The sequence below is a fragment of the Cylas formicarius genome, unplaced genomic scaffold (assembly GCF_029955315.1).
Source record: "Cylas formicarius isolate icCylForm1 unplaced genomic scaffold, icCylForm1.1 PGA_scaffold_6__28_contigs__length_40554024, whole genome shotgun sequence".
In the NCBI taxonomy this organism is placed as follows: domain Eukaryota; kingdom Metazoa; phylum Arthropoda; class Insecta; order Coleoptera; family Brentidae; genus Cylas; species Cylas formicarius.
This window is the reverse complement of record NW_026844347.1, coordinates 39849912-39876676: the sequence shown is the minus strand read 5'-3', so window position 1 is coordinate 39876676 and position 26765 is coordinate 39849912. Positions and strand designations below refer to the sequence as shown.

The following is a 26765-nucleotide window of genomic DNA, read 5'->3' as shown; positions in this document are numbered from 1 at the left end:
TATAATTGAAAAACCCTGTGTATAAAAGTTTTTGAGAAAATAACTTCTTCTGGAAGCCAAAATAACCCAAAAAAATATTACAAATTTTTGATTGAAATATATTGCACACGCATTGATTGCGGTCTTAGGGGAAACCCACGAATCCAATGATGATAGATGCTATTTAATTGCACCCAGATTTGCTCAAGGGATATTAACCCACTTTCTTTGCCGCATAATTGAAAAATGTTTTATTTAAACTCATTTCATGTTCATTTTTTTGTTAATACGTTTTCAATTTGTTATGATGGTATCGGTGTATTCATCTATGAATAAAAACCTTTTATAGGTAATTTGCAGAGTTAAAAGAAGAATGGGCTTAATTATAAAGAAATACTTCTGTTTTTATTTAAAATAACATTGTCCATAATGTTTCCATACAGTAAAAATATATTTGCAATTTTTTATTCAATTTGATGCGTATTATTCAGTTCGCTTCATTTCAGATGTTTCATCGACCACATCTATGTTTGATGTTGAATGACGAAGCTGTTTTAAAAAACCAAACATTTCTGTAACTAATTGTCTTTTTCGACTTAACTTCGGGCTTGTGGCGAGAAAAACAAACATGGAGACAAAGTTAAGTAATCACCAAGACTCGAGGTTCGAAAAAAAACGAAGACTAAGTTTCAAATAGTACGGGATCGCACAGGATCTGCTGTTGGGCGTTTGGCGAGAAAAAAAAATACGTAGAGCTGATATACGAGGGCGAGGTGAAAAGTTTCCTGCTTGACCAAGAGGTGGCGCCACTAGGTCTACTTTTGGAGCGCCGCCCTACAGTACCGTTTCAACCGAGTTTGTATGTTTAATTTTACTACGTTTGAGGTATAAAACGTGTAGCAGGTTATAAATGGTAAAGAATCATGGATATATGACTATGTCGGTATATCAAGGTTTCGCTTACTGTTTTCTTTGATTATCGTGTCATAGTTCATCAAGAGTTCTTAGCACAAGGTCGTACCTTGAAGTTATGGCCCCATGCGACTTTTTCCTATTACCAAAACTCAAGAAAAATCGCTGAAAGAACTCAAGGGTATAGCAGAAGTGCTCGAGCATTGGAAACTACAACATTAATGTTGATAAATCAATAAATAATAAATACTTTTCGATAAAACTTAAAAAGTCGCGCTTGATTTGTGTTATTTTCCATAACCAAGTTGTCCAAAATCTACTGTTAACATTTTTTTTAAGCACAAACAATTTTCACAGTTGTTTATTGATTTATGACAGTTGTTTCGACAACACCGTGCCTCTATCGAATTCAATTTCTTTTTTCTTTTTCATTTTTCTTTTTTTTTATATAAGACTGCGAAATAAATAAATACTTTTCGATAAAACTTCAAAACCACTTTACTTTTCGAACGCACCTCGTAGAGCATCACTGCAAATTAAACTCATTGGGCGAAGAAAAAAATTCCGTCTCATCACGATAAGGCCCTTTCACTTTGCACTCACCATCGTGTGCGGTACCGCCTCCAAGAACTTCTTCACCTTCTGGTTGTTGCTGTGCTCCACGAGAAGCTGAGGGCCGCATCCTTCCCAGACGACGTGCTGTAGGTTCTCGAGGTTCCGTTGGTGGATCCATATGCGGATCATAGACTTCTTGAAGCCGAGGCCGGTTTGCGTGGTCTCTTTCATGTTGAACGCTTTGAAGACTGGTGAAGAACGACTATATTAATTATCTAGCGCGCCATGGCGGCGGGATCGATCAGCGGCGCGGAACGGAGGGTTTTTTTTTTCTTTCGTCGTATCGATTCGCCCCGTTTGTTATTTAAAAACTATATTCGTGTTGTCCGATAATAATGAGCAATAAAAAAAAGGCCCCGAGGACGAAGCCTTTATAGGGGACCACGATTACAGAGACGCGCGTTAAAAAAAAGCGATAAGGGCGCGTCCATGGGCAATGAACCCCCTTCCCCGCTCCCAAAGAAAAATTATAATATTTTTATATTTATATATAATATAATAAAAATATGAACACTTTTTTTTCGAAAAACCGAAAAACAAAATGCCGAAAAAATACCGTGAGGTTTGAGGGAAAACGTAAAATTGGGGCAAGGCGGCTACCCTCGGGGCCATTATAATGATAAATTCTGGTTATTTGTAATAACTTGTAAATTAAAATAAATAATGTCACAGTAGTAGAAGAAAATAACTGTTCCCGTTTATGAAAAAATATTGTAAATGGTCGTCAAAGAGAAACTGCTTGCATTCTGCGATAACAATGTCATTTTAGTATCCAATCAGCCTGGTTTCCGTCATCAACATTCGTCTGAGTCTGTGATAGTAATAAGCTTATTTTGGATAGGTTCTTGGATTTTAGGAGAGCTTTCGAAACTACTGAGAGGTTTACGTCGTTAAGACATATAAAATACCTAAGCATACGAGGTTCAGTTTTAAATTGGTTCAGATCTTATTTGCATAACAGAACCCAAAAAGTTAGGCCTCCATTATACCTATTGTATATTCATTACATAGTTAAGATAATTAACGATAGCAAAATCGAATTATTCGCAGATGATACAATATTATACATAGCTGGTAGTGACATGATCAGATGAAACGAAGTATTAACAGTCATTTGAACCGAATATATGAATGGTTATGTAAACACAAACTTAATATTAACACGTCAAAGTCTAAATTTTGTATTTTTGGGAAAAAACAAAAAAAATGAGTACTGTTAATATAGAAAACATAAAAATTGAAATAAATAATGACATGTATATGTAGAATAGGCCATAGTCTTTCCATGTACACCAAATACCTTTTATATAACAGCATTGCGGCGCCTCATCTCAAATTTTGCTCCACACTCCTGTATAACTTACCGAACTATAAGATAAATCAGTGTCAATTTATTTATTTTCTATCTTATGGTCTTAAATTTGGTTATCTCCTTCGTGTTTTTCGTCGCCTAACAAGAACCATCCAATTCATTTTTTTTATAGACGACGCAAAAAGTGAAAGTACGTTTTTTTAATAAATAAATAAATAAAAAATTCGAATTTAAATGATCGTTCAATACCTCGTGGCGGATTGCTATGCACGTAGACTCCATTGAATCCGCTCGCGGGGGCCGCCCTTTTTCTTAAAACTGGCATCTTGGGGACAGCATCCCGCTATCCGACTCGCGCGGCACTCCGCCAGGACTACATTACCTGCGCACAAACAACAGAATGACTTCCACAGGCTACTGTAATACTTTTTACAAAACTTCCGGATTCGCTAATCTACCTGTTTGCTTATTAACTGAAATTCGGAATGCAGGAGAAATCCAGAAGTTTTGAAAAAAGTAGTACACAATAGGTATAAGAACGTGATACATAACGTATAAAAACAAACAGGAATAAGAAAGAAAAAAAGGAAAATATCGAACACAACCAAACACTGGCCACTATCAAGATTCGGGTGATCAGGTAATATCCTTTATCTTCTGTTTGTATTCGTCTACAGAAATAAAAACAGTGCTCCGAAAATTTTGGTTTTAAAATTTTTAAATAGCAAGTTTGTGACTTGATTCAGAATTAAGTGGTATAAACTCAGATCGAGAGAATTATTCATGTTTTTAGTGTATTTAAACTTCCTAATTCGAAGCAAATTTGAGGAGGAAGTGGGGTATTTATGATTGTCTGAGTGAACAAAAAACATATTTTTTGAGTTATGAATGTCTAATACCGTGTGATACTTGCATGCCGATGGCAGTGGCGTAACCCCAAGATTCTGTAACAGCGGTTGACATTAGTCTCTATATCTTGCGTTCGATATAATTTTGATCGCAAAATGGAATGAGAAAGAGCATAGTAGCTCGAGACTAAATAATTCTTTCCTATTAAATTTTTCAATCGTAGTAACAAGACGTTGACACTTGAAAGACGCTTTACTAAATAAGCAATATGCTCCTTCCAAGAGTGCCTACCATGAAGGACCACAAGATTACTCTGCATATTGACCTTTTTGTTACGTTGTAGAGACCATAACGCCATCCCAATTGGTTAGTTTTGGTTAGTTTCGGTTAGCTTTAGTTAGTTTTGATTAGTTTTGGTTAGTTTTGGCTAGTTTTGATTAGTTACTTACTGGAAAAATGAAGATATATTAAATACTAGTTATTACATACCTTGAGTATTATTATCTACAATTAATTAAAAATATTATGAGACTTTTCAAATCGCCAAACTTTATGAAAATATTTAAGTGAGTTATGTTACCGTACACCCTGAGAACCTGCTGAGTGTCCCAGACTCACAACATATAACTATGGGAAAGAAGAATCTTGTAAACTTGTAATTCGAAAATAAAGTTATTTTTAAAAAATCGGCCACCACAGTCTAGTCAGTTAATTGGCGCAGTCCGAACGGATTTTCGGGAATCTATACGTATCGAACGTATTCGTTTTGTTCCGTTTCAATCGAATTAACACGAGGACCAGATATTTGACAGGAACCATGTGGCCTCTAGAAGTCGAATCCTTGTAAAGAAGCATGACCAGAGTTGACCTATTAATCTTAACGTAAATGCAGTTGGTAATTTAATGACAAGTGTCGATGATATAATTTGCGAATTAGGCAATTTGCGTTTAAGTAGAGTTTTAACTGACTCTGTTCCAAATCCAGAAACATTAATTACAAATCAAACTAATCATTCAATTGATCACTTTTCTCAAATATTTAAATTGAGTACCAAATTTTGACGGTAACCCAAATAATGATCAAAATATTTATTTACCAAACTCTGTAGTCCATAAACTTACTGGTCAAGCCAAACTCATTGTAAATATTGAAAATGTCGACACATGGGACAAGTTAAAAGACAATTGAACTACCCCTCAGCAGGTGTAGTTAACTTTAAGGGGGGAGGAGTTATGTTACCATATGTCAACATATAACGATAGGAAAGATGGGAAACTTCAAATTATTTATATTATTAAATAATAATAATAATTTTTATTATTATTATTATTATCGGCTGCCAAGGGAAAACTTTATTGCATATCATGTCTGCAAAATGAATTTTTCCCTAAAAACGCTTCTAAACAAAAGCGTCGCGCGCTTTGATCGATCGAAACCCATACCGATCTGGCGGCGTTTTCCGCGTACAGTTTCAAAAACAAGCCAATTGGTTCCGTTCGAACTCGTTAAATATTTAAAATACTTTGGCTGCGTCGATGGCGTCGAATTTCCCGGAACCGGGGGGGGGGGGCAAGTATACGGGGGAAACGGTCCCCTTTTTTGATAAACGAAAAAAATCAATCGCCTACGTGGTCCATAAAACATTCAGAGGCCTGTATTTCGGGTCATCTATTTCCGGCACGGAGAAAAAAAATCACAACCGCAGATCCATTTAGAAATTTTATTATTATCACTACTAAAAAGAATTAGAGGCGGCTATGGAAGAGATCGTGATGGATGAGGACAATAACAATGAAAGTCGTAAGTATTATTTGGATTTACGTATTCTTATGTAAAATAACGTGAAAAAATATTTACAAAACATATTGACGAGGTCTATATTCCACCCGACGTGGATACCTTGACTAGACGAAGAAGATATGAACGATAACCTAAATCTAGGACTTTCGATGGAACCATTGCACATGGCGGACGTTGCTCCTGCCCGGTTCCAAAATATTTATAGAAATCGGTCGAAATTAGTGTCGTTAAAAGAAAATATTGTTACGTATAGTCGTAATCTGACGTGATAGTCGTTAAAAGAAAATATTGTTACGTATAGTCGTTATCTGACGTGATAGAGACGTAGTGCCTATAAGTTTGCGAAATAGTGTTCGTCTTACGTGGATGTACACGGATTTGTGATGTGTAATTCCATGAGGTGTATGTAAATACGGTTTCCGAATGTCCTATATTCACGCTGGTAACCAGGCCGGATGGGATCGGATATCCCGTATAAGATGATTGCTGGAGCCGTTTGAAGAATCGGTCGTCATTTTATGACAATTTATTTAGAAGTTGTTTCCATTTTTGTATACGTTAAATAACCCGGAGGATGATGGATTGGTCTAGACCCTTCTCTTAAGAAGGCATTCTTTAGGATATCTGAATAATGTGAAAAATTGTGTAAGCTGGCCGAATGACCGTATGCAGTCGTGGCCATTAGAAGTAAAGAAGAAAGAAAGAAGAACCTAAATCTACAAGAGTTTGGGGAACCAACTGATATGGAACTGAAATTTTCGAGTTACATACACCGAATGATACAGCTGTCCTTCAACAGTCCTGTAATTCATCAACTACTGAACCTGAATGGGACTCATCAGATGATGAAACTCTGGAATTCAAAAAAAGACCTATGCTTTCTGCGAACGACAGGCTTGCTTCTACCGTCAAATGGAACAAAGGTCAGATCGAGTACACTCACATACTTATATCCGATGAATTTAGATCATGCGAGGAACTAAAAAATAAGCTTTCTGGAAAAACTCCGCTTGAAATATTTTTTATGTTTTTTGACGACGAAGTGATTTGCAATTTGCTTTGCGACTTTTAAAAACTGATAAGACAATTACTCAAAGAAATCTCGCACCTGCCATAGATGAACTGCGTTATGACAATCAAGGTCACCTCTTGATTGTTCATGCTAATAAAGCCCGAAGGAGATGGAGAATCTGCCGCAGCCACTTTTAGTTGTTTTCTGTCGAATTTGAACTTTCTTTTGTATATTTATGTATAAATTATATGTTACATTTTATGTGCCCCAAAGCCTTATTTAATGCTTTTCCCAGTGGTTCGTATTTTTTTATATGTTTCAAGTTTTTATTTTTTTTTCTTAAGTGCAATAAAAAAAATAATTTCAGAGCAAAAAAGATTTTTTTTTATTTTTTTTATATGCTTCGGATAATATGGGTTAACTAAAGCAAAGGTGTTTGTGTTCCATTTAATAATATTAATAATAATAACGATGTTTATTTCCATGAACTTTTAACAAAAGTATCGGATAATGTCAACAAGTAAAAAAAAATACATTAGAACACTAAAATGCAAACTGCTTTTACTATTATATTATTTCGGAAATGTTCAATCTTGCTTATCTTACTATGCTTACTTGCTATTATGTGCCGGGGAAACTGCTCCAGAGCCAGTGAAGTTTTTGTCCAACAAAAACGTATTGTTCGAACAATGTTGGGGAAGTCTCGTGGTCACTCTTGTAGAACCATGTTCCCGAAATTAAATATTTTAACATTTCCCTCTCTCTTGTTTTTTATTCTATCGTTGAATACTTTGATTGTAGTAATGCTGATCTCTCAGTGTGATATATTTTGTGTGTTTGTACGTTTCTGAGTCTGAATTTTAGTGTTCTAATGTATTTTTTTTTTACTTGTTGACATTATCCGATACTTTTGTTAAAAGTCAATGGAAATATTATTATTATTATTATTAACGTCTGACTGACATCCTCGAAAATAATTAAATTCAATGCGACAAGCGTTCCCACTTCTGAGATCTCGAATTGTACATTTCGATCGCACCCTGTACGTGGGACGTGGGAGACAGCGGGATAACGAGCTCGTACTCGCGACGCGGCGATGTTCGCGATATCGATCGGAGCGTGTGTGTATCGGAAACATGAAAACTCCAGTCGATGCTTTTATTCCACTTATATGGGGTGGTCCTAGTACAGACATTAACGCGCTAATAGAAATGGTCACGGGCATTCAGGTCAAGGTCGGTTAACAAAACATTAATACGAGCGAGCGGCAGATTAACGGACAAAAAAAACTCAAAAAAGCTTAAAAAGAAAAGCTTTGGTCGCTTTTAATGGACCAAATTTGCTTTACATCGGCGATAAGAAAAAAGAAATTATAGGGCAGGGCTTTTAACCATCAAGTCGATTTATTTTTGACTAACTTTAAGCAAATTTACACAAATTTTGGCGAAGTAATATATAATTAATTAAAAAGTGTTTAATAAAAAGAACGTTCCTGATTAGTAATTTATTTATTAATAAATAAAAAATATTTTATTGTTCTCGGTCTCGTCAAATGTTTAAGCGTGATTAAAAAAAAAAACTTTTATTTTTTATATTTATTTGCGACAGCCTAACAATGCTGTTTCCTGTCTATATTTTTGTATTTCTATGCAAAATTGATGTCGCCTTTTGCATTTGTTATTGTTATTCTTATTATTATATCATTAAAACAAGACGACTAAGGTTACACACTTTTTTTTATTTTAAACCTAATTAGCTTTGACCGTTCGGTATAAAAGCGGACGTTTCCGACACGTGATCATTATCTATTTCGTTGGCGCCAAAATTGAATATTTTAAGTCGCTTAGCGAGGCAGGAACGGTTATTGGCTTTGTGCCCGAAGCTGCAGTCGATAGACATTCGCGTCAATCAATTGAAGAGATTTGGAAAAAAAAAATCGGGAATGTGGCGTTCGTCGTAACTTGCGTGGTTTTGCGTGATACAGGGTGTCAAAGTTTTTAGAAAAAAATCTGTTATTTATTACCTACTAAAAAACTGATCCTAAGGACGCTTGTTCGTCGTCGTCAGAAAGAAAACTGTTTTTTTTTTGTCTTTTTCCTTTCAAAAATTTACTAAAACTCAAGAACAAAGAGGAAAACGTGCAAATAAAAAATTTCTCAAAATTCGAGTTATTTCATTAACCCAAAAAAGTGTCATTTTTCGAAACAATCATTACATTTTCACAAAGTCGGTGCAAGATTGTTCCTTTGAGGCGAACCGTTTTACTTCAATTGTACAAAATAAAGATCAATGGGACGACATTCTTATTACAAAATTTGGTTTATATGTCATTAAAGACCCTGCACTAGAATGGATAAAGAACTTTTTATCTGATAGATCTCACCAGATTAAAGTTAATAATAATGTTTCTAGTCATAGGGATAGCAGATGGGGGGTACCGCAGGGAAGCGTGTTGAGCCCGCTATTATTTATTATTTATATAAATGATATGCATCAGATTTTAAATAACTCCTTTGTTAACCTATTTGCTGATGACACGCTTATAGCTACCAAACTGAACACCGAAATGCAATATTTCTACGAATGGCTGTGTCAAAATAAACTGAAATTAAATAGCTCCAAAACCAAGTGCATGGTTATCGGTTCTAAGGTTAACTGTCAAAAATTTTATAAGTCGGGGTATTCTGTGGATATGCAGTGTAATAAAATCGAGTCTGTTTCCGAAATTAAATATTTAGGGGTGATCTTGGATCCACAATTATGCTTTAGTAATTATGTGGAAAGAAATAAGAAATTAGGGTTTTTTAACCGTGTATCGCGGTTTTTGTCGCAGTGGACTGGGATATTAGTGTATAATAGTATAATTTTGCCTCATTTTTCATGTTTGTTCATTGCTTATATCTTGTACAAAAGAAGATTTAAATAAGTTTCAGTTACAACAAAATAGGGTTATGAGAATCATCCTGAACTGTGATAGATATACTCCTATAAAGAGTATGTTAGACCAGCTAAATTGGCTAAATGTCGGGCAGTTCATTAGAAGAGCAAGTTTAATGTTGGTTTATGGAATTGCTCACGATCACCAACCAGGCTATCTTAAATTATGGTTGGAAAAAAGGTCAAACATTCATCAATATAATATACGTTCCAATCAGCACTTCAATGTTTCTGTGGTAAAAACAACAAATTTACAGAAAACCCTAATGAACTGTCGGATAATATTAAGGGCGCGCCATGCCCAAGAGTGTTCAAGAAGAGACTTACGGGGTATTTTCAAAGTTTATAGTTTTGTTTATGTGTTGATGTGATAAATGTGTCCTTAAAATCATTAGTATATATTTTCTGATCGCCGTTGTTATAATACGACCAAAAATATAGTGCATTTATTGCTTCGACGTTTCAAGTTTTAAGATGGACCGTAACGAATATTTGTAAAAACTTGAGATTTTTATTTGAAACGTAAATGGACCGTTTTAAATTTGATTACCTAAGCATTGATGCAATATCATCTATAATATATATATATATATATATATATATATATATATATATATATATATATATATATATATATATATATATATATATATATATATATATATATATATATATATATATATATATATATATATATATATATATATATATATATATATATATATATATATATATATATATATATATATATATATATATATATATATATATATATATATATATATATATATATATATATATATATATATATATATATATATATATATATATATATATATATATATATATATATATATATTATATATATTATATATATATATATATATATATATATATAATATATATAAATATAAAGAAACATAATTGTCTGGGAAAGAATCATTAATAAATATTATAAATAATAAAGGTCCCAGTATGCTTCCCTCCCTGTGGGACACCGCTGGTGAGTACTTTAGATGAGTATCTAATCACTTCTAAGCACAATTATTTAACTTATTCAACAACAAATTAATATCATAATATCAAAGAAAATATATAATGTTTTATTATTCTGATCCAGGTTCGGGACTAGTAGAAAACTAAACAGTAGATAATCCATTTGGAAAAAACCAATAGAAGTGATATTCCACGGTAATTAAAAATTAAATGGGTATTGTTCTTCTTGCGTATAGGCCCAACAATGGAGTGTTTTAAGGCTGGATGGTTTAAAGAGTAAGGGTAAGTAAAGTCTGTTCATAGTTATAAGAAAGTGACTAACTGATACGAATTAAGGAAAGACCCGGACAAGCTGAAAGAATGAAATATGGCCGAACAGGTCCGTACTTTGCGTAGAATTTAATTATTTGGGGTTTTGTTAGGAAAGATACTATTTATTTATGCATGTATTTATATTTAAATCGAAAATAAAATTACAAATTATTTTTATTGCCCACTTAAATTATTCACATAATATATCAGTATCACTATCGCTATCATCGCCTGTTATTATTTGTTCTATATTATTTGCAATTTGGATATACGATTGTTCTCCTTTTTTCTATATGTTTGTGGAGGGATGTTAAAAACTTCGCTTTCTATAAGTTTGAGGACGTTGGAGTGACCACGGGGAAAAAGATTGTTACGACGAATGGCAGATTTCAGTTGGTGCCAAACATGTTCAATGGGATTAAATATACAGTGGTAAGGTGGAAGCCTTAAAACTATATGCCCTAGATTTTTTGCATAATTATCACAGAAGTATTCCTTTTGTAGGTTCAAGCTTTGTAGAACCTCAATTAAATGCTTTTTGGTATAATCTTCGTGAAAATAAATGTCGTTATCACATATGTAGTTTCGGATTGTTTTCTTTTGTGTCACGTGAGGAAGAGGTTTTAGTCAACTGTCTACTGTGATAATTTGCATTGTCCATTACAATGACGCTATTAAGAGGAATGATTCGAACTAGTTTGTTTTTAAACCAATTTTTAAATGAATCAGCGGTGGTGTCTACATGGTAATCCAGAGAAGAATATTTAATATTTTTCGCAGACAGAGAAAGTCGATTTGGAATCCAACCATCTTTAGAGCCAGCATGCAAAATGGTTATAGGCAATAATCTTGTTGCATTGTATGTTAAGGACCACCCTTGGATAATCACGTTCAAAAGCAATTGGTCACTTTCTTATATCTACGAACAGACCATACCTTGGAGTCATGTGATACTCAGAACAACTATACGACCGCATGCTGATTATGCAATGAGAAAATTTTCACAAAAAGTAGGGTTTATATATAGAATAGGCCGTAGTCTTTCCATGTACACCAAATACTTTTTATATAACAGCATTGCGGCACCTCAGCTCAAATTTTGCTCAACACTCCTGTATAACTTACCGAACTATAAGAGTTTCAAGTAATTCAAAATAGAGCATTAAGATCGATCATAAAGTGTAAACCCAATTTCAAGTCTTGTTAATGTCATGACGGTTAAACAAGGAATTATTTATGATGCAAATATTTTTATGTATAAGTTAAGAAATATACTATTGCTTATCCGAAAATAAAAAACTACCAAATACATTGGAAAATTGTGATAATTTCAATAACTTTAAAACTATGTTGAGGGAATATGCGATGTCTAGATTTTCACTATAAATCACTGTTTCATCTTAATTTAACCTATATGTTGATGTCTGATTATAGTTATGTTGTTTGTTGGTTTTGTTTATTCGCGCATTTTGTAAAACTTTGTAAACAATTGTTCTTGTATGTAACATCCCGAGCTAAAAAAGAAATATTGTTCGGCGAATATCCCGCTTGTTAGTGTAGGTAAATTCCTAGGGCGGTCTTGGAATAGTTACGGGTGCGAGCGGCTGTGGTTTTGGAATAATAAAGAGTAGCACTAGAAAAGCACTATATTTCTGGTCGAAGTATAACGGGTTATCTTTTCGGGCAAATGAATCCTTGACGAGGGTCCTTTCGTGTCGTTTATCGCGATGACGTCCGGTTTAACGCCCGGACGAAGGTTTTTAATTAATATTTAATATAAACGAATCAATACTTAATTAAAACGCGGCACGCGGAATTACCCGGCCAAACTCCGTACGCGATAACTTTTAAACATTAATAAAAACTTTCTTCTTCAGTTAATTCAATAGAATTGGGAAACGAAATACGTGCCAAACCGTTCCATAATAAAGAAATTCACTTTTCATCACAGACAACAAGTTGAGACCATTCTAAATTCAAGCAATCACACATTAAAAGCGGTCTTCTATATATTTTGCATGTTTCTACGCACTTACCGATACTCAAAAAAAAGTACCACTCGATATCCGCAAGATCGACCAACCTATGCGTCCTTTTCAAATACGTCGAACGTTGGCAGACAAATGACCCGTAAGTTCTATCCGTGGACGGACAACAATTTCACGAACCACTTCGGAAAACGTTTCCCGAGCGTGCAGGCGCGATAGCTGTCGCCGGACAGTCGAACTCTGAAATCGTTTTTACTAGTTTATTCCAATCGTACATCCGATTCGACTTTTCCTAGTAATCGGGCCGTACATTAATTATTCACCCGCCGACTACCTACGCGCTGGATTTTCAGGAATCGAATTCGTAACGCTCAATATCTGTCATTTTTACGAACTGACCAATGGGAACGCAGTCTACGTGGACGAAACCGTCTCTGACGTAGCGACTAAAATTCGTATTTGATATTTCCGACGGCACTTTGGCTGTCATTTTGCTTCGTCTGCGAGAGCAAAGTGCTTCGCATTTCTTCGTCGATACAAACGATAAATCGATCTCAAGGCTTTTAGTATTGAATATTCGCGCTCTCGTATAGATCGCAGAAAAGCAAGACGTCAGCGGCCGGCCGATAATACAGGGCACGGTAAACGCGCGCCAGATCTTTGGTGCCGGTGTTCTACCACTTTCAGCGTTTGTGTTGTGGTTTCACATAACGCGTTTGTGTAAAACAAGAATCCCGTAATTATCTGCGTAGTTATTGTCAAAATGAGATAGAGGATTTCGAGGTGCGCTTTTCGTTTGTCGGGATAAAGTGTTTTCGTGTTTGGAACCGGTATGAAAGTCTGGTTGTCGTTTTGAGGTTAAGCAGATTTCCCCATTGATTCTTTCGTGATTTTCGTTTTAAGTGGGAGCGTCGTTATGGCCGACGAAAAGAAGGCGAGTACTCGGCGAAAAACGTACCGGAAGTCGGTTAAATAACGTAACGTTTGAATAGGTGCAGGAGTACAAAGACTCGCTGAAAGTGCAAGCGGAGGAGCTCGTGCTCAAGGGGTTTCCGGAGACGATCGTCAAGCTGAACGGTATATTAGAAACGTCCAGTTTTAAGAACCGGAATTTCGCCGACGTCCATCAGGATTTGAACATTCCAATTCCGGATCCGATTATACTCAACAGCCATGTGGATCTGCCACCGGCTAAGAAGACTAAATACGACAATAGTATATCTCGGGAGGGCACTAACGTCATGGTGCTGCCCGGCGGCTCGGTACCGAGTAACAAAAACCTGGTCGAGCTCGTCGAATCTGTCAAACCCCATATCCGTAAACTCGTTGAAGATTCGAATCTGGTAAGTGGAGCTATTCGATTTGTTTCGTGAGTCGTACGAACCTGCCGTTCCGTTCAGATGAAGATGTGGATCTCCTTTATGATACCGAAAATCGAGGACGGCAACAATTTTGGCGTCTCGATCCAGGAAGACACCCTGGCCGAGGTTCAGTCCGTCGAGTCGGAGGCGGCTGCCTTCTTCGACCAAATTTCGAGATATTTCATATCGAGAGGTGGGGGCGACTTCGCGAAAATCTGTTTTCCCTTCAATTTTTCACGTCCGCTGTTTCAGGGAAACTGATTTCCAAGGTGGCCAAGTATCCGCACATTGACGACTACCGCAGAGCGGTGCAGGAGTTGGACGAGAAGGAGTACTTGAGCCTGTGGCTGGTGATGTCCGAGATACGCAACAGGTACTGCGCTCTGCACGACATAGTGTTGAAAAATATAGATAAAATTAAAAAGCCGCGTTCGTCGAACGCGACCGAATCTTTGTATTGACGTGATTAATTCAATTTTGTTCTAATAAATTAATGCTAAAAGTGAGTTGTTTTAATTTACCAATACACAAGGATGGCACACAACAATATTAAACATTGTAAAGTAATTGGATGTGGTTTGGGTGTTTTTTTACATTTGAAGGTATAATATCTTACTTTTGCCTATGTAAAATACTTCCAAAAACTGAAAGCGGCCCAGCAAGTTTGCTTGTACTATAAGCTTTACATTTAAAATGGCTCTACACAAATAACTCCATAAAAATATACCCTTGCAGTGTAATTGACTTCTTTTTAGAAATAGAACGTTGCCAAATATTTTTATACCGCAAATGATAAAAAATATTTTAATTTAAGTATTAAGAAAACCAAAGACACTTGTTGGCGTAACACAAAAATCCCCTTCCTCGAGCATATCGCGCCTACTATCTGCAAAATAACAGTGTAATTATACTTATATCGAAGCTCTTTTAATGGCCGGCAGTGAAAAGGAACAAAATTTACTCACGGAATGCGCCCATATTTAATCCGTTCGAAGGTTCGCTACTGCGCTGGCATCATCATTCGGATTTAAAGATCACCGTTAAATGATTTGAGAACGGAAAATATCTCAAAAACTCATAAGTTGTTCCTTCTCGGCGCTTAGTTTTCCGTGATTTTAATAACGAGAATAATTTAAAATTGACCATAAAGTTAGTGGTCTGTGATGAAGCGAGTATCGCAAATCGGAACTTCTTCTTCCACGCTTTTATTAGCCACGTATACCATGGACACTCGCCCATTGCATCGTAGATAGCATTTTCTGAAATTTATAGCCTAGGTACATTAAAGGTTCAATGAATGAATATAGACGATTTTGAGGAGTCGGGTATCGATTTGTGGTAGATGCGATATATCCCAGGTTTGTTTTGGATTTTAGTCATCTCTTTTTTATGGCAGAACCCAACGGAAGGCGTGTAATTTTCGCCAACTCAGTAAAACCAACTATGTGAACTTAATCCAAAAGAAAAGTTTTGTTATAACGATTTCTGGTTTTGTAAGGGATTAAAAACTGTTTGGGGTTCTTTCAAATAATGGGAACTTCTATTTATTAATAATGCTGGTCTATTTAGAGCTGTGCAGTACGCATGACCAGAACAAATGTCAGTCAACTTCCTACTGACTCAACACTGACATAACTTCTCGTCTCGCATGCCAAAATATTTAGACATTTTACAAACTTGTTTAGATTAAAGTCGAACAAATCAAAAATTCATTCCTTCAAGATATGCGAAAATTAATTTTAATTAGCTTTCAATATTTTATCAGAGCTTTCTTTTGGCATCCTCCAAAACGGTTTAAACTGTTCCTTTTTAAACTCTCGTTTAAGTAAGACCTGACGCATCTTAACTTTTTTCTGTCACCACTTTTTCTAGTAATCATAAACACATTAAGTTCATGAATCTTACAAAGCACTATCTTATTACATCATCACCATTTTTTTTATTTTTCATTTCAAGACGAATGAGAAATTGGAAAATCAACGAGACCACAAAATCCAGAAGTAGTAATACAGACGACTGATAGTAAAGAACCTAAATTTAAAGCAGCAGATATACTTTTTAATACTGTGGAGGCAGTCTTACAGAATATACTAATATGCCTATATTGTTTACTAATTCTGAAAACCGGAAATCTAACGCAGTATTAGAAGAGCCATTCAACAACAGCGTGGATATGCGAAAATTGAATATATCGGCGCCATTTATACTCGAAACTGAGCTCAGAATTACCAGCTTTTCAATTATGTTCCTTGGATGCTATAACATTAATTTTGAATACATTTATAAACACACGATGCTCCTGGGAAGCATGATTCATCAGACGTGATCTCTAACAGACTGATACTGTAACATAAAAAAAAACAAGCAACGGGCAGCTGTAGTCATGTAAGCAAAAATATTTTTATATGTATTTTTTAATTGTTAAACTCTTATATAAAAATATATTTTTTCACATGACCAAGTGCAATGATCGATTTTTAGCTGTTTCAGCAGTGATTAGTAAAGGAATATGTTTTTTGAAAAATTTTATTATTATTACTAATAGGTGTCTTTTAAGAAAACATTTATAATTATAAGTTTTATATTATGTTTTTAAATAGAATAAATTTTGCCGTATATCCAATGATTTACTAAAAAAAATTTTAGTTTCATTATTTTAAGATTATCAGTAATAATTTTCTTATTACTATGTATTTTCAGATGTTTATTAATTTCATAAATTTCAATAATTTTCGACAATTTCGACGTAAATTATTTTTTTTTTTACATTTTCATTCAAAATTTAAATTGAATTGAACCGTACGTCCCGCGCTTTTTCCTGGACACAATCACTAGAGGGCGTTAAACCTCGCGTTCGTGAATTCATTGTCGGTGTCAATAACTAACTCGTTTGCATAAAAAAATAATTTATTTGGACATGTACAATGGCGATGTATAATACTGACTTCGGGGGGGAAACATTGGAAGTAGCAATGGAGGACGCTCAGACGCCGTTGCACCCGATCTCCTGCGTCGGCTTGGGCGTCGCCCTCAAATCCCTCTTGAACTCGTCGAAGAAGACCTCGTCCTCTGGACTCGTGGCCAACGAGTCCAGGATACCGTCCGTGCACCCCGCGCCGTACTCTTCGTCCTCCTCGTCGGAATCCGCCACCAAAATGGGCGTGGCACCGTCCAGAAGGTTCGATTTGCTCCTCGACCTCTGGTAAATCTCTTTGGAGACGCTCCTCACGAACGAGAACCTCTTGGACTGTTGCCTGGACAACGTGGGTCTGATCGCCTCCTTCTTCGCGCCCTTGGCGTCGATCAATTCGGAAGCGTGCCGGTCGATGATCCTCCAGGCCCGCTCCACGTCCTCTTGGGTGGCATTCTCGGCAGTTACGCAAAACCTCATAGTGTATTTGTCCTTAACCATGGACGGGATCATGTGGAGCTTCCCTGAAGAGTTGATGGACGCCAGAAGCGCCTGGTTATTGGAGTCGTTGGCCAAGAGCCTGAAACACACCAGCCCGAGTCTCACATCGTTGACCACCTCGAAGCGATGGTCCTTCCTGACGAGCGTCTCGAAATGTTTGGCCAGTCTGATGTGGTTCCGGATGTATTTCTGTAGACCGGACAATCCGTACTTTCTCAGCACGAACCACAGCTTCAACGACCTGAACCTTCTGCTCAGAGGTATGCCCCAGTGTCTGTAGTCGATCGCTTCATCGGAATTGGCGTGCTGGAGGTAGAGCGGGTCCACCACTAACGCCGACGTCAGTTTTACCCTGCTGCGCACCTGTTTAATTCACTCGAATTTAGGTTTTAATTGAGTTTAATTTTTTTAATACTAGTAATGAAACAATTAATTAATATAAATTATATACAATTATTATTTACTTATTGAGCTGTGGTTACTTAATTAATTAAATTAATTTGAGATAAATTGTTTAATTATTGGCAATTTAATTAATTTGAAAGTTAATAGTTAGACGACGTTTAATTGTTTCTTAAGTTCATTGAGCTGTGATTAAATCAATTATGTGTAATATATTTTGCTATTGAATTAATTATTTGATTACCCTTGAATAATTATTCGGTAAGACGATTATTAATTATTTTTTAATTAATAATTAGTAAATGAGTTTTACTTTTTTAATACTAGTAATGAAACCATCAATTATTTAATTAAAATTGTTCGATAGTTACTTATAAATTAAATTAGTTTGAAAATTTATAACTATGCAATAACTCTTTACTTATTGAGCTGTGGTTAATTAATTAATTAAGTTTACACGAAACAACGTTTTTAATTATAATTAATTTAATTAATAGTTAGGCGACAATTAATTGTTTTATAAATTCATTGAGCTGTGATTAAATCAATTTTGTATCAAATATTTTGCTATTGGATTAATCGTTTGATTATACTCGAATAATTATTCGATAAGACCTTAAATAATAATTTTTAAATAATTAATCGATAACTAGTTATAAATTGAATCGATTTGAACGTTAACCAAATTCTAAGCTAAATTCATTCAGCTGCCATTAAATAAATTTAGCATAAAACTATTATTTAAGCAAAATTTAATGATAATTTTGAATTTTTGATAATTTGAATTTGAAAATGAATGGCTCGACGATGATTCAGAATTTGTTAAATTCATTAAGCTGTAATAAATTAGTTGTGTATTAAATATTTTGTTATGACATTTAATTTAATTTTAAAATTTATAGTTATATTATACAATCATTGTTCAAAGTAGAGGTTTATAGCCTTGGATTTTCCACGTGTCCTGGTTCAAAAATTTTTTAACTGGTTTTCGAGAAAATAAGTTTTTTCTAAAACCATGCAGTGCGACGTAATAATCAATGACGTCATCGCGTTTTGAAAGCCCCCGAAATAACGATCTCAATATGGATTCTTTCAAATATCCCGAGCAGCCTACGAGAAAGACGAAAATCGCAAAAACAAAAACTGCTCTTGATGCGGCGTATGACACAATTAGCCATATTTTTTACGATTTTTGCCTATACTTTGAAAATCCTGTATATAATCGAAAAAAGGCCCAAAATAAATATTATTAAAAAAGCTGGATATCGGCGTCGGATCAGGGCCATTTCTTATAAGCTTATGTGCCTCGTGGAGGATTAAAAAGGAAGCAAATTTCAATTTTGTGACTCCAACGGTTCGAAAGTTATTCTCGAAAAACCAAAAGACGAGAACGGAGAACGGACAGACAAAAAAAATTTTTTTTTCGACGGTGATCATTTCTGTACCGACGGCGATCCCGCAGGACCTACCGTTACAAGTAACAAGTTTTTTTTTAGTTGCCTATAAAGCTATTCTTAACCTCACCCAAAGACAGGAACAGTCAAAATTGACCAGCAGCCACTTGTTGGGGTTGGTGTTGAACGAGTCGGCGTACTCTATCCCATCCAAGTACTTTTTAAGCTCGGGACAGATGAACGCGTTCCCGGCATACGCGGCGTCTACGTGGAGCCAAACGCTCGACTCGCGTTTGCAGACCGGCCCGATTTCCCGCAGGTCGTCGAAGGAACAGCTCGACGTCGATCCCAAAATGGCTGACACGAAAAACGGGAACAGACCGTCGGCCTTGTCCTCGGCCATCGCGTCGGCGAGAGTGTCCTTCGTCAACGAGCCGTTCCCGTCTGCTTGGAGGATCCTCAGCTTGACCAGTAGTATTTTGGCGGCCTTCTCCACGCAGGAGTGAGCCTCCTCGGAGCAGTAAGCTACCAGCTTAGGGAGGAAAGCGCTGTCTTCCACGTCTCCGGAGTTCCGTTTCAGGTGTTGGATGGCTTGGTTCCTAGCGGCCAGCATCGAGATGAGGACGCACTCGCTGGCGGAGGTCTGGATGACGCCTCCACCTGGGCCGGAGCCTCCGGGTTTGCGCGAGGCGATGAAGTCGTCCGGTAAGCCGATGGCTTTGCCGAACCAGTCCATGACGATGGTCTCCAGTTCGGTGCACGCGGGACTCGCCGCCTTCATTAAAAATCTTATTTAAAGTCTATTCACAGATATAAAAAAGTGATGAAATATGGCCGAACAGGTTCGTACTTTGCTTAGGATTAAATTATTTGGGGTTTTATTTATTTAGTTATGTATGTATTTATGTTTAAATCTAAAATAATATTACGAGTAAATTACTCAAAATTATTCACATAGTATACCAGTATCACTATCGCTATCGTCGCCTGTTCCAATTATTATTTGTTCTATATTATTATTATTATTTGTAGAACCTCAATTAAATGGTTTTCGGTAATAATCTTCGTGAAAAATAAATGTCTTTAATGCACATGTAGTTTTGGATTGTTCCTTTTGTGTCACATGAGAAAATGTCAGCATCGCATCTTTTTTTCCTAGCTGAATTTTCGTCAACGTGGCCGTTTTTTCTAAAGATGCTTGCTTGCTGGCACCACGTTCAATTAATGGCTTTTTGGTATAATCTTCGTGTAAAAAAGATTGTTAGGATGCCCAGTTTACAATTATTTTAAAATATAGTCGAAGCTCTATATAGCGAAATTGAAGGGACTGCTTTTTTTTATAGGCACTTTAAAAATAACAATACGCATATATGTTCTGTAATATTTAATTATTTTATGTACATATTTTAACATCTACTTAGGGACATTTTATTCTTTTGAATTTTTTAGTATCCCAACTTTCTTTTTTTCTCTCAAACTCACATTGGCAGCTACTAACACTGTTATGCGTTCTTTCGAAGGTTTTCCACCCACACACTTTTCGCTTCGAAAGTTAAGTTTTATCTGGCATCATATACCAGGTTTGTCAGCATTAAAAATGTTGTCAGCAGGGTACTTTTCTGCTAGTTTTGGCCACCTATTCTCCAGCCAATCGTTAGTGACGTTTCTGTCGACATCACGGGCTTGGTCACTTATCTGTCTATAATTTATACCATGTCTCTGTTTGAACTTCCCCAACCATTTTTCCGAAGCCTTGAAATCGATCATGCCGAGCTGTTTAGCAAACTTTTCTGCTTTTAGTTTTACGATAGAATGGTACATTTTTAAGACGTTGCTATTGGAACCACTCTTGGCTTTCTTAGTTTTTTACAAGGCGCGTTTTAACTTAACCTTAAGATAGATGATAATTATTCAAATTAATTATAATGCGTGAGTAAATAGAACATTAAAGTTTTCAGTGAGAATATCAGCAGACTACAAGAACTAGATCGTTTTCGTCAGATTATATTTAAATCCCTTCTTGTTAAAAAGTTCCTCGTATTCGGAGATTGTGGCGCCATCTAGCAGGCAAGAGCTACACCAACAGAGAACACCTCTTTATCGCAGAGGTCGCGAGTGATGAAACGGGCTCTCTGTTAAACAAACTAGGTTCGATCTTAATCTTCTTAAACCATCGTCATCGTGTACCACATTTTACGTATGTATTTATAAATCCTTTATGCCAGTATGTATGTAGGCGTGTATAAAGTACAGTACGATATAATGAAAGACAACCCTAAGATCTTCAAAAGAAACTTTATTTTTTCTTTCATTCCAAAGGCTCATGATCAATTTGATCCCTCCAACACAATCTCCGGTCCAAAACGGTAGATTATAGAATTGCATTTCTTAATGGCGACGCGATATAAAGAAAGTTTTATAGCCTTTTAGTATCTTTGACCCTTTGTAAAATTCCCTTTTACTATAAATTCACGATAGTTAGGGCATGACGTGCGACCGTAAGTTTTTAAGTTTCTTATTTAAAGCTCGACTTTAGAAGGTTTCCTTCGAGCCGACAGCCAGGATTACCCTTAATCCTTTTACCGAGCTGCAAACTCGGCGACGAAGACCAAAAAAAAAACAATACTGTCAACACTGGACAACAACTACTTAAAATAGAGGCATGCTTATAAAGACGGCCACGCAAGTGTCTGTCAATTGTTTTGTCATTAAAGTGTCACCGACGTCATTGTCAGTCGATGAAAACGCGAACTTTTCAATCGCACTTTATTTTCCCGGGTGAATTTTTGTCATCAAGGTCGGCTCCGTTGTTCCTGTACTGTTATTTACCTTCGGACTAATCAGGAACCGGCAATGACGTCACAGCGTAAAATCGGTCGACGCGGATCTGTCGCGTTCGTCGGTTCCTTGTTCCTGTTTAGGCGAACGTCACGTCACGGAAGCATGGGCGTTGTCTAAAACGCGGCCAACTCGAACCGATGTTCTTTTTTTCTTACGCGACGACTTTGACACGTTTTCATCGTTTGGGTGTATTGTTTTCGGTCGAACTGAATAATGCGGATTAAAATTACGTCGTCCGTCCATTTTGATGCCACCGGTTTTATGCTGTGGCGGGTTAAATTTTATTAAATATAATTGTTTCAAGTCAATGCTTAGTTTTAAGTGTTCTGTTACGAAGTTTAAGACTAAATAATGGTAATAATACTAAATATTATTAATTGAATTATTTTTTTTTAGATTCATGCGTATGTTTTATGATATACAGAGTGATCGCAAGGTTTTAGACTGGAAATAATACTAAATATTATTATTTGAATAAAATATTTTGTAGGTGGTAAATTTTTTTAACCATAATTATACCGAGTTTACCAAGAGAGTCTTCATTTATGAGTTTTATGATATACAGGTCGATCGCAAGGATTTGAGAATGGGAATAATATTAAAAATTACCCATAGAAAAAAAAATAGTAATGTTTAAAATTTGCATAACATAATTATACCGTGCTTGCCAAGAGTGTGTAAATTTATAAGTTTTCTGTTACACAGGCCGATTGCAAAGTTTAAATATTAATAAATATTCTCACTCTCAGCTGAAGAAAATATTAAATAGTGGCATAATTAAATGTTTAGTTGAAAGTAATGATACACAGGGAAAAATGCAATATCAAGTAGTGTTTTAGGTTTTAAGCTTAAGAGGGTGTTTATTAGTAAGTTTTATAGTATACAGGGCTCCCTCAAATGTCGAGAATCGATATAATATTAAATACTAATGATAGAAAAAAAATTATTAATGATTAATGTTTGTGTAACATAATTATGCCATGGCTGAGAAAGTGCAGAAAACCACAGACCCATAACTTTGCTTTCCCATAGAATAAAGAAACGCCAGGATACAATACAATACAAAATACGCATGTCGCGTTTGATGCGGTCTCGTGGAAGGACCGGCTAATATTAGACGCCGAATATGCTATTTTAGTCAGTGTCGGCTATGGGTGGGCGGCCAATGTAAACAGCGTTTAAAAAAATACTAATGCCACTTAGTTATTCATCTTTTCGATTCTCGGCATTAGTACCGATATGTATTTAAGCGATTAGCGCCGAATCTCGTGCCGGTTATGAGTCATCCAGCACGTAGGAAGACGCCACGTCCTTTTTGAACGCTGTGAAAGTTTTTGCCAAGACGTCGATACGGGCTCGAGCAAAAATCGATGATTTATTAAACGAATGTTGATTGTTTAAGGGAAAAAAAGTATAAACAAATTATAATATATACCGGGTGTTTAAAAAAAATCCGCTAATTTCTTATGTAAATAAAATATTTAAGAATTTTTGGAATTTGGCTAATTAAACAAATATTATTTCCAAAAATGTTGCCTCATTTTAAGCAAAAAAAGCAAATATAAATAATATAATGTATACCAGATTTTTGAAAAACATTTCCGCTAATTTCTGAATAGAATATTAGCGAATTTCCGATTAGTAAGGTTTATTAAACAATTAAAATTTTACTAGATCTATCAACGTTTTGGTGGCATTAAATTATCTTGAAGCTTAGAATAAATAGTAAGTTAAAACTTTTAAATTATAAGTAGCTGAGCATAATATGGGTGTTGTGTCAATACTGGCAAATAATAATTTTAAACAATAAATAATAATAATCTTGAAACCGGAAAGAAAAATTAAAATAGAGCGTGTTATAATGAAACAAAAAAAGCATTTAAAGTTGTTTTTTTTTTCGATTTTCATCATCACAAAGTAACATGAGGAGGTCCAAAGAATTGTAAAAAAATATGAAAAGTACACCAAAAAAACATAAATAAAAAATAAACTAAAAAACTAAAACTATTTAAAAAGGCATATAAAGTAGCTATTTGCTCAAGCGAAAAATTCATCGACTTTGATGATGGAAAAAAAAAAAAAACATAAGGACTAATTCGAAACATTAAATGAAGCAATCGAAGCGATATGAAGCATTTGTCGCAATAGAAAGTTAAACAAATGCGATATATTCGAAGGAAAACTATGAAAATTAAAAAAAAAAAGAAATGCGTGTGGGGTTGAAAGCGAAATATAATAAATTAAGTAAAACTATCAAAAGAAAACTACTCGTAAAAAAAAACAAACCAAAAAAAGTACAATATAAAATATTAATCGTAATAGTCGTTTATTTTGGATTTCACAATATAGAGTCGTTATTTTTTCAAACCAAAAGTTCAAAAATATGAATAAAATATGAGAATTAATTTTAAATTTAGTGAAGCAATCGAAGCAATATTAAATAATTGTCTCAATAAAAAATTTAAAACAAATACGTTATATTGGAAGGAAAACTATGAAAATAAAAAAAAGAGGGTTGAAAGAGAAATGTAGATTGAAGGAAGTTATATGGCGAAAAAATATCCATATAGCTAACAAAATCATAATAATAAAGTAAAACGATCAATGGAAAATAATAAGTAAAAAAACAACAAACCAAAAAAGTGCAGGTGTAAGATACTTTAAAATATGAATTAAAAAAGCATTTAAAGTCGTTTTTTTAAATTTAACAAGAGGAAATCCAACAAATCGTAAAAAAAAATAAAAATGCACAAAAAAAAATAAATTAAAAAACTATAAAATAAAACCGTCGACTGTTGTTTTTTCAACACCAAAAATTAAAATAATAATTAAAAAAATATAAATTAATAGAATAGAATTAATTTTAAACATTTATTGAAGCAATCGAAGCGATGTGAAATAATTTAAAATTAAAAAAAAATGACGGTTGAAAGAGAAAAAAAAACGTCCAAATAAACAAATAACAAAAAAACATTAAGTAAAACGATCAAAGAAAAATTCCAGGTTATTATATAAAGTGCAAAGTAATCGTAAAAAAAACATATAAATTAATTTTATACATTGCGTGAAGCAATTGAAGCGCCAGAATCGAGTTGCGGGTGAAAAAGTCAACAAACTAATCGAAAATATGTGTGTATACGCGAAACCATCGACATCTCAGAAAAAAAAACGACAAAAAAAACTTACCCACGAGAAGCCGATGCACCCCACGGCGTTGGACAACATATCGGCCAGTATCGACGGGTAGGAGTTACCACTGGGAAAGTAAGCGTGGAAATCCGGGTGCTGCCAGTGGGTGAGACCCGGCATTATCTTGGTGTCGACGTCGTCCATAATCCTCTCCCAAGTTTCGGGCTCGAACGGAGCCTCATCTGGGATCAAACGTTTCAAGTAGCCGGGTTCTTGGTCTGGTGTGACCCTCTGATCTCTCAACTGTTCCATGTATGCGCAGATGTAGTCGACCATCTCTTTGCCGCGCGTCCTGAACTCTTCTAGGTCCATGGTACTCGCCGGCAACGCGTAAAGTGGAGCCGTCGATTGTCTAATTATTTTCTTATATGACGCCGTGTCGGCGGAGCCAGTGGTGGGGCGATCTACGGGACAGAATATCACAATCGCGTCACAAATCTTTTGACTTCTGGGCTGTCGGCCTTTGTTACGGTGCATCGTACAGATTGAATCGGCATCGAAAAAAAAAAAATGTTTTTATTTTTTCTGTGTCCGTTCTCTGTTCCAGGGTTTTTCGACGATAACTTCCGAACGGTTCGAGCTACACGCTTCAAATTTTTCCCCTTTTTAATAATAATAATATAATATAAATCTTTATTTAGCATTATGCTACATAAAAAATATAAAATATAAAATTCCAGATAAACGGAAATCAAAAGCCAAACACAGAAATCAGAATTTTGGCAATACATGGCGTCTTAAAAGTCTTTTAAATTCATTAAGAGTGTCACAGTTTTTAATATCATGCGGTAAATTGTTAAAATGGTTTCGGCCTTTATGTAATATAGAGTATTGTACTTGACTAGAATAACATTCTCTTAACATAAAATTACCACAATTCCTTGTATTGTAAGAATGAATGTCTCCGAAATAGGCAACTTTTTCACAAACATAATTGGGAACACGCCGTTTAATTTTAAATACATAGACATTAAACATTACATTTTGTTTTACAGACAAGAAATTAAGAACACTCAACATGCTTTGAATTGGCGTATATCTGTTACTGATTCGCATGAATGTTTGGAGCGAAAGCCCGACTGGTCAGGCACTAAAATATTGTTTACCTCACAATAGCTTTGCAGCTGCTGTTTCACCACAACCTCAGGAACCTTCTCATAAACTGGAACGGTATTAATTGGTCTAAACTCTTGACATAGCTTGGTGTTCGGAACCTTCTGTACAGGGATCACCATTGATGTCTTCCATGCCTCAGGAAAAATTCCACTCGTAGGGACGTGTTCGCAATGTCCAACAATCGATTTCCGACAACTGCACATGCATCAATCAATACACTCTTTGAGATACCACACTCATCACCAGTCACATTTTTTAATTCGCTTATTATTACTTTTAGGTCCTGCATAGTTATGGTATTAAACCGATTTATTTCTCCAGAAGGTATATTAGTAGT

At 35.3% G+C, this 26765-nt stretch overlaps 3 protein-coding genes across 8 annotated transcripts in view; 1 reads left to right on the top strand and 2 right to left on the bottom strand.

Annotated features, from left to right (window-relative positions):
* The window catches only part of LOC132704129 (uncharacterized), a 50184-nt gene extending 37198 nt beyond the window's left edge, over positions 1 to 12986 (bottom strand). For 2 of the 5 annotated variants that reach the window (XR_009619233.1, XR_009619234.1), the window contains exons 1-3: positions 12762 to 12985; positions 3068 to 3200; positions 1495 to 1694 (exon numbers count right to left, since the gene is read on the bottom strand). Coding sequence is in view for 2 of the 5 variants with exons in the window: in XM_060673928.1 (XP_060529911.1) it covers positions 1495 to 1694; positions 3068 to 3143 (276 nt within the window). In the remaining 3 variants the exon portion in view is untranslated. Of the gene's footprint in view, positions 1 to 1494; positions 1695 to 3067; positions 3201 to 12761 lie in introns of all 5 variants that reach the window. The other 3 variants (XR_009619235.1, XM_060673928.1, XM_060673927.1) reach the window with 3 other exon arrangements.
* A 278-nt stretch (positions 12987 to 13264) lies between these two features.
* Positions 13265 to 14568, top strand: LOC132703419 (proteasome activator complex subunit 3). Of its 2 annotated transcripts, none has more exons than XM_060672667.1 (4): positions 13265 to 13647; positions 13712 to 14056; positions 14114 to 14267; positions 14327 to 14568. In XM_060672667.1, the coding sequence occupies exons 1-4, from the start codon at positions 13630 to 13632 to the stop codon at positions 14533 to 14535; spliced, it is 726 nt and encodes a 241-aa protein (XP_060528650.1). In that variant the 5' UTR covers positions 13265 to 13629; the 3' UTR covers positions 14536 to 14568. The 2 variants fall into 2 exon arrangements, with proteins under 2 accessions (XP_060528650.1, XP_060528649.1); XM_060672666.1 differs by having other exon boundaries at positions 13277 to 13647; positions 13706 to 14056.
* Positions 14569 to 16762: 2194 nt separating this feature from the next.
* On the bottom strand, positions 16763 to 25629 carry LOC132703373 (tyrosine decarboxylase-like). Its single transcript, XM_060672595.1, has 3 exons — positions 25310 to 25629; positions 19413 to 20057; positions 16763 to 17849 (listed from the first exon to the last, which is right to left on the bottom strand). The coding sequence occupies exons 1-3, from the start codon at positions 25622 to 25624 to the stop codon at positions 17058 to 17060; spliced, it is 1752 nt and encodes a 583-aa protein (XP_060528578.1). The 5' UTR covers positions 25625 to 25629; the 3' UTR covers positions 16763 to 17057.
* Between the last annotated feature and the right edge of the window lie 1136 nt (positions 25630 to 26765).

What these genes read in the sequence shown, in the direction of transcription:
- LOC132703373 (XM_060672595.1), bottom strand. Translation starts at nt 25,624, where the DNA reads ATGGACCTAGAAGAGTTCAGGACGCGCGGCAAAGAGATGGTCGACTAC. An exon ending in GGTGCATCGGCTTCTCGTGG is followed by an intron (nt 20,058 to 25,309) that starts GTAAGTTTTTTT and finishes TTTTTAATGAAG; the next exon opens with GCGGCGAGTCCCGCGTGCAC. An exon ending in TTGACTGTTCCTGTCTTTGG is followed by an intron (nt 17,850 to 19,412) that starts GTGAGGTTAAGA and finishes TGAATTAAACAG; the next exon opens with GTGCGCAGCAGGGTAAAACT.
- LOC132703419 (XM_060672666.1), top strand. An exon ending in TCGTTGAAGATTCGAATCTG is followed by an intron (nt 14,057 to 14,113) that starts GTAAGTGGAGCT and finishes CGTTCCGTTCAG; the next exon opens with ATGAAGATGTGGATCTCCTT. An exon ending in GAGATATTTCATATCGAGAG is followed by an intron (nt 14,268 to 14,326) that starts GTGGGGGCGACT and finishes CCGCTGTTTCAG; the next exon opens with GGAAACTGATTTCCAAGGTG.